At 39.8% G+C, this 10,563-nt stretch overlaps 1 protein-coding gene across 13 annotated transcripts in view; it reads left to right on the plus strand.

Moving 5' to 3' along the window:
* The window catches only part of LOC101856260 (rho GTPase-activating protein 26), a gene marked incomplete at its 5' end in the record, with an annotated part of 45,565 nt that extends 37,277 nt beyond the window's left edge, over positions 1-8,288 (plus strand). For all 13 annotated transcript variants that reach the window (XM_035969419.1, XM_035969426.1, XM_035969422.1 and 10 more), the window contains 5 exon segments: positions 1,467-1,509; positions 2,521-2,574; positions 3,602-3,673; positions 5,160-5,239; positions 6,592-8,288. In XM_035969419.1, coding sequence (XP_035825312.1) covers positions 1,467-1,509; positions 2,521-2,574; positions 3,602-3,673; positions 5,160-5,239; positions 6,592-6,683 — 341 coding nt within the window.
* Positions 8,289-10,563: the final 2,275 nt, after the last annotated feature.

The raw sequence follows: 10,563 nt of genomic DNA on the forward strand, positions 1-10,563 counted from the left end.
TCTCTCTCTCGGCCCCCTCCCCCCCCTCCTCTCTCAACTTTTGTCCTTTGAATCCTATTTACTGTAGAATTCCAATGGCTGATGTTGTGTCCGCCCATCTCCCTAGCTGAAATGGCCAATGCCATATTGAATATTGATGTACTTCTCTGCGACTCTTACAGACCTCTCCATAGAAAGTAAAGAGTGAACTTGAATATACCATGTACAAGATGAACAAACATTTAAAAAATAGGTTACAGACATTCCATAGTCTCTGGAAAGTGGGTGGTTAGCGGGTGCTCTGGTGTGGGTTGCTGCTTCTTTCCTGGTAAATATCTATTGTCCTTATCTCTCCTCCTTTTTTTTTTTGTTTGTTACTCTCTTGTAACACCTCTTATCTTCGGCACCATTATTACCTAATGTGTTGCAAGTGCTGTAAAGCCGTAAGACTCTTACTGTGGGTACTCTGGTGTGGATTGCTCCTTCTTACCAGTCAAACATCTGTCGTCCTTATTTCTCTCTCTCTCTCCTCCTCCGTTATTGTGTTTGTTGCTCTCTTGTAACACCTCTAGTCTTTGGCACTTATATGACTTTACAGTGTTGCAAGTGCCGTAAAACTCTTACAAAAACTAAAAACTCTTACTAAAACAAAAATAGAATAGCCCCTGGAATGTGTGATAGGCAATGCATGCCATGTCTTGTGCTGGCTCATCGCTGTTCCTTCCGTAGTCACAGATCCCCCCACCCCCCTGTTCCCATCAACCCCACACACTGTCTCTCACTCACCAACTTACTTACTCCCGTCTCAACCTCCTACCCCTCACCCCAACACTTCACTTACTAATTGTAAGTCTTCATGTGCCCAGAGAAGATTTGAGCATAAACTTTTTTCCTTGTTACTTTTGATGTTATGTACATTTTTACTATGCAACTATGTGCCTGGGTTTGTGTATGTGTATGCTTGTGTGTGTTGGGGGGGGGGGGGGATTTGTTCCAGAAATTGATTAAATGATTAGATAACACAGTAGTACTACTAGAAATATGTATATGAAGTATTTTAAGAGGGAGGGGGGGGTGTAAGCATGAGAACAAGAACATACCTACAGTCTTCTGACGAAAGACGAATGGATTTTTAAAATGTTAATTAATTTGAAGTGCTTATGTAATGCAGTTGTTTGTAACATTTAGGAACCCCATTTTCAGGGTTCAACTCAAACTCCAGTTTGACAAACTATAGATGTGAATGATGAGCTGTACCTTGGTAAAGTAATTTTTTATTTTTGTCCCCTTCTGCCCACTTTGGGTGAAATATGTCTTACAGCAGAATGCTTATAGATGTCTCTCTCATAGCAAGTGTCGTACGAGTATGTAAAGTTAAACATTAATAATTAATTTTTGAAAATAATGACTTTGCATATTTTCACACTCTGCTGATTTTCCACCCCACTTCTTATTTGGACATGTTTTCTTTTCCTTATTTTCCCCAGCCTCAAAGTTTAACATGATGTCTGGGAGTGACTCACCAGCCTTGTAAGTATTTGGGGCACATGACGGTGTCTTTATTTCTTGATAATTATGTGGGTGGTTGGCGGGTGCTCTGGGATGGTTTGCTTCTTCTTTCCTATCAAAGATCTATCGTCCTTATCTCCCCTTCTTCTTTTTTTATGTTTATTACTCTCTTGTAAGACACTAATCTTCCGGCGCTCATATGACCTAGTGCAGTTGCAAGCGCTGAAAAACCTCTATCAAAACTAAACACTATCTCCCCTCCTTCTTTTTTGTGTTTGTTACTCTCTTGTAACGCCTCTAATCTTTGGCACTTATATGACCTTATTGTGTTGCAAGTGCTGTAAAACACTTACTAAAACTACAAACTAAACACTTAATGTTAATTATTGATATTTATATAGGGCATTTGCACTTTGTGAATACGCCATGTGTATTACAGCAAAGATTACATTAACAAATATACTTATTTATCTTTAACAAGAATATGAGAATACACACAGTCTTTCTCTCTCTCACTCTCTCTGTCTGTCTTTGTCTCTCTCTATCTCTCTGTCTCCCCTCCCTACTCACTCGTTCATATTCACACACACACACACACACACACACACACACACACACACACACACACACACACACACACACACACACACACAAATCCTCGCCGCAGAAGAAAGGGTGCCTATATGATGTACTCTTAACTCTCTAAGGACATAGGTCCCATCAGGTGACCAGCAAAGGCTATGTTGTGGCACATTTCAAACCATCATACAAAAGTCAGAAACACTGATTTGCGCATTTCATGATTTGAATGTTGTTGCCTGCCTTTTTAGGTTCAAGATAAAGAAAATGTGAATTGAAAAATGTGTTGTCTTTAAACGTTGTCGTATTCAGCACTTATATGACGTTATTGTGTTGCAAGGACTGTAAAACTTACTAAAACTAAAAGCATTGTGATATGATCTGAGTGCATGTGAGTTTAACGTGATCCAAACACGCCTGCCCTGTCTGAACTTTCTTGTTTTCTCTCTCCAGTGGGAGCGTCAAGAAGAGAAGCAGCAACGACTTTTCCAACTTGCCTGGGGGAATGTGAGTACTCTGTACACCTGGAATTGTCAAAATGTCTTTCAATGTAGTTTTTGCAAACTGAACTGACTCACAAGTCGCTATAACAAAGTTCTATGTGCTCAGCACCTTGTTTTGAGCAATTGAGGTCAAAAGATTTTGAGTTTCACTTCATGTCAAGCTACTTTCCCATGCATTTCTTTGAATATCTTGATAATGACTCCGGAACATCTTACGATTGTAATAGAGCAGACAGAACATGATCTTAGTAACTCTAAGCGGCAAAAAATGTCACATTGAACTTGGTAAATTTTCTGAGGTAGCGAAGTGCCAATTTTCTTGATAAGTGTGGAAATATGTTTCAGTGATCCTACCTTTTGGATGTGTTGTAGTGTATGTCAGAGGTCTTACTTAGAAAGCATACGAAGGTTCTGCCAGCTCTGGATAGAAATTGCAGTTTCTCTGCGTGTGCTTGTAGAGTGCCACTGGTAGATTTTTTTTCAAGTTCACTACTCTTCTCTTTGGCCTGTCTGCCAGTTTTGCATTTTCCGCACACTAAATGACTGAGAGAGAGGAGAATGGAGATGGGGGGGGGGGGGGGGGGCAGGACGTAATAGATGGGAACGGGACATAGAAACCAGTCTTGAAATCAAAACATCTCGGGCAAGCAGAATGGCAGGAGACAGAGTGTTTTATTGCCGAGAGGTCAGAGAAGCAATGTCCTGCTACTGGAAAAGTCGGAAAGGAGAAGTGACGATCGTTATTGTTTCAGTGGTCTTTTTTTTTTTACCTCCCTACAAAACTGGAAAAAAAAAAACTCAAAGAAGTCTATCGGCTTACATGTTGCCTATCCTAAATTTAGTCAGTAATTAGTTGTGTGCGTATACCCTGCAAAAATCTATCGGCTTGCATGTTGCAAACAAGTGTATCCTAAATGTCGTCAGTAAATAGTTGTGTGTGTATACCGTGCAAAAATCTACCGGCTTGTGTGTTGAAAAAGAGGTGTATCCTAAATCTAGCAAGTAATTGTTTATTTATGTATACCCTGCAGGTCCACGTCCATGCAAGGCAGCCTGACAGGCAGTGTGACCAGCATAGGCTCCTCCAGCAAACCTCCGGGCAGGTAAGGACACCTTCGTCATCGCCCCAGCCTTTGTCCGTTTCCCATCCTCTTCCCCTACTGGTGTCTGTAGTACACCAGTTTTGGTGTTTCGCTGTCACATGCAGCAGCTGATTCGAGTTTGATTCCTGAGTGGGAAGAATTTTTTATTGAGTTTCTCATTATTGTTGGGTGTTGTATCCTTCTCAGCCCTGGTTGACTAAATAATTTTACTTGTGTCCAGGGGGGCATAAAAACACCTACATTTAAAAGAGAAAAAAAAAAACTATAGCGTTTTTCCTTACATTCTTCTTCTCTCTTTGATTTCTGAAATCCCCCCTTTTCTCTCTTTTTTTCTATCCTTCTGTGTTCCCTTTTTTCCCCTTTCTTTCCTTGCTTCTTTCTTTTCTATCTCTATCCTTTCACACTTAATTCCCCTCTCTCTCCCTCCACACTTCCCTATATTGGGTCAATGGCAGTCTTGAAATGTACTCAGTTGATTACATTTTCTCCTTTTCTTTTTCCCTCTCTACTTGGGGGGGGGTGTTCCCTCCTACATTCCTTCTTTTCTTTATCTTACTCTTTCATATTGTCATAGTTCAGAGGTTTGCCCCAATGCTTTTTTTCACTTTTACCATCTACTTTTGTTTCTTCTCTCATGAGTCTAGCTTCATCCCATGCTTTTTATTCTTTCTTTCCATTCTTCTTTTTCTATTTTATTTACTTTTTAAAATTTGAAGCTCATCCTGCTATTCCTACTTCCCTCTTAACTTCCACTTATCTTTTCTTTTTCTTCTTTTTTCCTTTGCGTGGTAAGTCCTAGTAATTACCTGTGTCTAACAGTCATTTTAATAATTGAAATTTTTTTTTTTTTTTTCATTGTTTGATTACATTCTGTTACCTTTTAGCTTTTTGTTAGGATTATCTTCCTTTGTTTGTAGCAAACCGTCTCACTTTTTCTTTCCGGTTGTTGGATAGTGCAGCTGGTAGCTCCAGCTCTGTGTTTCTTTCTTAATGTCTCTTTCTGTCTTGTTTGCATTATCCCTGAACTGAATTCCCTTTTTGGGTTGGTGAATTTTTCTTACTTTTAACTCATTCACTACAAAAGTTTCAGCTAATTCCCCTCCCCCTCGAATTAATTACTTCTGCCGGCCAGCACCTGTAAAGTACTCACATTTAGTTTTGTCCACTGATTTTCCTATTTGTTTTGCAAAGTAAAAACTATTTTATATCAAATCAAATGAAATTGAAAGGGGAACTGGGGCGGGCGAAAAAGGAATATATATTCAGGCCAACAAAACATGGATACTGTTTTGGAAAGTCTGGATTTGACCAGTTCCAGTATTTACATAAGCATATTGTCAAGCTGATGTATGGCCGGTCCTAGTGATGAGGAAGATGCTGAGCCAATCAGTTGGTTTAACGTAATGAATGAGTTAAAATTCTGCATTTTTTAATGACCCTTCTGTCCTGAGAGTTTAAGTTGTTAAGGAATTATTACCTGTTTCAGAACTGTGATAACCAGGTACAGATGTGAGGCAGACAACGAGATGGAGTTGTCCTTTGAGGCAAATCAGCTGATCACCAATGGTAAGTTGTTTTGGGTTTTTTTTTTGGTTTCGGTTTATTTGGTTGTTGTTTTTTTTTGTTATTTTGTTATTTTCTTCCAGTAAAGATCAGTGTCTGTGGTGTAGTGGTTAGGCACTGTGTCTTCACATACAAAAGGCCTGAGTTTGATTCCTGTGTAGGGAGAATTTTAATGGAGTATCTCAGTCCTGACAGGCAGTTCTGAAGCTCGCCTCTTAACTCTCTCAACCCGGGAGTTTTTCCCAAAATTGTACCCAGAAACTGGCCATTTTGGCACTTGTGTAAGGGCCCACAAGTTGAGTAACCATAAATATAATTCAATTGCTTTAAAATTTGGCACACAGTACAACCTAAGATGGTTTTTTAGACATACCAAATTTGAAGTATGTAGCTTTAGTAGTTTTGCTTTGGGGTGTTGTACAAATTTGGCATTTTTGGGGGCTTATAATTTTTTTTTCATGGCCAAAAGAGCAAGCCTACATTGATATTCAAGTATGCTTGTGAGTGTCTATAGATCTATATATTGTATGTCATGTATAATAAAGACTGTTGAATACTTTCATGAATTTTTAAAAAATGTATGTGTGAGAAAGGCAGAGAGGATCGATTGCGAGACATGCTCAGCTGATCAGTATTAACAAAAGTGCTGAAAATGCCTTTATAAAGACTGCTATTTCTCCCTTTGTAATGACAGTAAAAACAAAATTCCAGCACCCCTCTAGGCAGATTTGGCCGGGGGAAACAATAAATTGACCATATATAAAGCTTGAGGCGTTTTCCGAAATGAAATAACTAGTATACAGAACAAAACTATAGAACCAAGTTATCTCAGTCGTGGTATTGAACGCAGCCTGCGAGCTGACGGAGATATTTCAGTCACAGGATTGAGAGAGTTAAATTATCTAATTGTGCTGATGGGGGAATAAAAACATCTACCTTTTAGAAGAAAAAAATCCATTTAAGTTCATTATATTGCATCATGTGCTTTTCACACAAGTCAAGTAAAGCAGTTTCAAGAAAAAGCAGCAATGAATTTTCTCACTTGCCCGTCTTTTTCTAATGAAGGATTAATGAAGTGTGTCATATTAAGTGATATTGTGTCATGTCTTTTTATTCTGGTTTCATCTTTGTGAGCTCTGCTCATTTCGTCACAAACCATCTAATCAGTGTGTTTTGTCTCTTGGGTGGATTTTTGTTTATATCCATGTGAAGCATCATTAGAGTGTGTTTTATCTTTTGATGTCTGAAACAGTTGAGAATGAGGATTACACAGCTTCCTCAAAGGATGTGGATTTAGGGAAGAAAAGAATTGTAAATGTAAACTGATGTCTTTGTATGTCGTGTGTTCTCCCCAGTTCGTCCATCTCGAGAGCGGGGATGGCTGGAGGGGACCCTCAATGGCAAGACGGGCATTATACCGGAGAACTACGTAGAGTACATCAACTGACATTGACTTCCAGGGGGAGAGGTGGCCGGGTGGTTGGACTCAACCTCAAACCATCAACCTTTCATTTTGTCTGCTCAGGGGTTGAACGACTGACTGAAAAGTGATCGGGCTATAGGCCAGGCTGAATTTGATCGTTTTGAAATTTGGATACATACCAATTCTGAGAGGAGTATGTATTTGTATGTGGATCTGACATGGAGATAGAATTGTTGACAAAGAGAGAGATTTGACCAGATTGTTCTGCAGGATGAGAATTGATTGCGTTTATGGTCATGTAGCCCGTGTAATAGGACTCCCCCTCATGTGATTGTTTTTCTTCCCTCCTCCCTCCCCTCCACTACTCAAGCAACAAGTAGCAGTGCAAACTCTTTACAGAAGAGATTTAATGTTGCAGAAGACTAAGACAGTAGTGCCATGTTTAGGAAGCAGCCTATGGAGCTGTGATGCCTTGCTACTGAGTCATGCTCCTCTCTGTGTCGGTGTGCGTGCTACAGCTGTGCTGTTAGGGCAGAATACACACGTGTTGCTTTCTTGTGACATATATACAATTATCGTGATTCGGCAGAATACTCATGTGTTGCTGTCTGGACACCCAAGGTATAACTACCGTGTCAGTATACACACGTGTTGCTTTCTCATCACCAGTGTGCAACTGTCAAGTTAAGGCAGGGGCAGAGTACACACCTATTGCTCTCTTGTCACCTTCATACAGCTATGGTGGAGTCCACTTGAATCAAACACAATCAGAAATTGCAGTAGACGGAAGGAAATGAGAAACCCTGATTTTGTACTAAGCTGTTTGAGCAATTTCTGTAAAACAAAAACATGGCTAACCAAAGAAAAATTGCAGATTTGGGTAGTACTATTAACGGGCTCCACTGTACTTTGTAAGGGCAGAGTATGTTCCAAGTTTCTTCCTTATCACCAGCATGCAACATTGACAACATCATCCATGTCACAAGAAAAAATGAGTAACTTCAAAGTTGTATGGGTTTTTTTATTCACCTTGTAAAGCAGGGTGAAACGAACTTGAGTGTTGTTCTCAAAGAGTTGAAATAAATATTCTGTAAAGGATCATAAGCTTTTTTCACATGTGGTTTCAGCCTTGCCTTGTTGCTCCTTCAACTATGAACTGTAACATAATTCTCCTCTCCCCTCCATTAAAAGAAAATTCATAATCATGTGATGTGAGAAGTGTGACTGCTCTATCTCTCAATTCACTCCTAGCCAGACAGTATCGTATATCGAACCAAAAAAGAAACTGAAGACCTGAAAACAAGACTGAGTATGCCCATTTCTGCCAAAGGAGAAAAAACCAGCAAAAATCGTATTCCTCATATGTTTAGATGCAGTGGGATAGCAATGGACTTTGGCCTGTGGTTTCTCTGGTACAATCGCACCTTTTCCCTCTTTCCTCATTTCAATGCTGGCTGCCCACTGTTTTTTTTTAGCTCTATTAAGGTTTTGGAAAATCAGCTCTATTTGTAGATACAAACAATCCACTATTTCAGAAATTAGATTTGGGCCCAGTCTTGTCCTAAGATTTTGGCTTTTGATGGAGCACAAAGCTTTGAACTCAAGAGAATTTGAGAGTTTCAGTCAACCAGAAAAAAAATATTAATAAACAGCTGATGGCAACTTTGTCATGTTTTTTTCTCCAATCCTCTGAAACTTACACTCTGGCTGTGCTCCATTCAGCATTAGCTTCTCTTCTCCCCCACCCTCCCTCCCCCTGTGATTTTTGGCTATTGCCGTTTTGTTCTGAACTAGAGTGTTCTTTCTACCCCTCTTCTTTTTTTGCTCTGTCACTGCTGCAGGGAAAAAAATGCCTTGTGCTTGTATTTTTACTACTGCTGTTTTCCGCGTGTCTTGAATTTTTCGCAGTGTTCAGGGTGCATATTTGACTGGTGTTCCTTTAAGGTCGTACGAAAGGTTTTTTTACAAGTAGCAGAGATTTGGCGATGCAGAGTGAAAAGGCCATAGTGTGCCTTATGTTTGAGTTTTCTTTGAAGCGAATTTGTCCTGAGGGGAACAAGGTGGTGGAGAATCGTGTGTTGTGGATGCTGTGCGCTTTCTGCTTTTTTCACCTCTCGTCATTTTGTGCTCTTTGCCTGAGCTGTCATATCATCAGCTAGCTGTTCAACTGTACTAAGCCCAGAAGGCTAAATTTTTAGGTGAGAGAGAAAGGACTGTTTATTTTTTTTAGAATTGTATGTACTTCATGTATCTTTCCTGTTTTGTTTTTTTTTTTATTATTTAGAATTTGAATCTGGAACATGTGCAACTGATACTCCAGATAAGGATCCACCAAAAACATATTTCAAAATTTTGGACATGGTGCATCTGAACACCTGGCCGATGATAAATGTCAGAGAAGAAGAATTGTAATAATGAGTACTGAGGCGAGTAAGGACTGGCCTTTCTTGTTTTTGTTTCATTATTCTACGTGCAATGCATTGTAGTAAATTTCTCGTCTCTTGAGGACCAAAGGTTAACATTATAAGTTTACAGTAGGATATTTTTGCAGCGGTGTCATTATCATTCTATTCTATATTTGTATTAGTCGTTCTTTTCCTGAAATTATGTTAAATTTTCCGACGTAGCTGAGAGTTGATTTTGTGTCATAGAGTGCTTGTCTGTCATGTGAATGTGTGTGCGTGCGTGTGTGTATTAATGGGTATAAGATAGTTTTCCCATGCCTGGTGTTTCCTTATAATGTCCCTTGTCAGGAATCTGCATAATTACCCAGTTGTCAGTTGTGTGTACTTTTTGCCTCGTCTAAAGTACAACTGATGCCATTTTCCTCCGATTATACATCTAACACGTGGCGATGTGTTTAATTATCTAATTATCTAACTTCTAACTGCGAAATACAGTCAAAATTGTCCACATGGCCACCCATTGTCGAGGAGGAAAGTGTTCGTCTCAGATAAGAGGACGGTGTCGTTATATTTTAGAAAATGTAAAATGTAACATGGAAAGTGGTTGTTTGTGCAGGTGATTGTCTTGGACAGGTGGCCATACAGAAAGGTTGACTGTATTTTTATTCTCCCCCCCCCCCCCCCCCCCCCCCCCCCCCCACACACACACACGTACCTCACTTTTCTACTTCGAAGACAGCAAGCATCAGGTATGTAGTAACCAGAGGATGAAGATTTGTGATTTTTTGGGGGTCAGATCTGCAAGGAGAGATTTTCAGTTATAGTCACCAACAAGATCTACAAGGATAGAGTTTCTGTTGTAATCACCGGCATCTGAGGTATAGCGGTTAGGCACTTTGCCTTTTCAAGCAGGACACCCGAGTTCGCTTCCAGACTGGGGAGAAATTTTGCAGAGTATCTCAGTCTCTTTGCTGGGATGTTGTATCCCTTTCAGCCTGGGTTTGGCCTCAAAGTGCGCCTCCTAAATGTTTTGAATTTTGTCGTTGAGGGTGTAAAAACACCAACAGTGGTTTTTTTCTAATTTAGTCATAAAATCTATGCTACTGGCGTTCAAGATAGAAGTTTCTACACATTTCATTATGTGTTCACCCTCTCACTATTATCAAGCGAACTGTTTCATTGATGAGTATGACTGCATTTCTCTCCTGCATCAGTAATTTATTCATCACACGTACCAAAACGCTTTTTTCAATTAAACAATTAGACAAGTGCTCAGCATTGTTGGGGAAGGAGTGATGAGTCTTCCAATGTCCAGGCTTGATTATGTTGCTGTTGTTGGTCTTGAAATGCGGCATCAGTGTTTATTCAAGAGAAGAAAAAAAAATAGTGCTCATGTTACGAGAACTTTCAGAGAGCAAAACTTGCAATGTGTAGAAGCTAAATCCCCACCCCCCACCCCCCTTTCCTCCAGTGCCTGGCATTGGAGCATGCCTCAGAAT

This window comes from Aplysia californica, unplaced genomic scaffold (assembly GCF_000002075.1).
Source record: "Aplysia californica isolate F4 #8 unplaced genomic scaffold, AplCal3.0 scaffold00145, whole genome shotgun sequence".
Lineage (NCBI taxonomy): Eukaryota > Metazoa > Mollusca > Gastropoda > Aplysiida > Aplysiidae > Aplysia > Aplysia californica.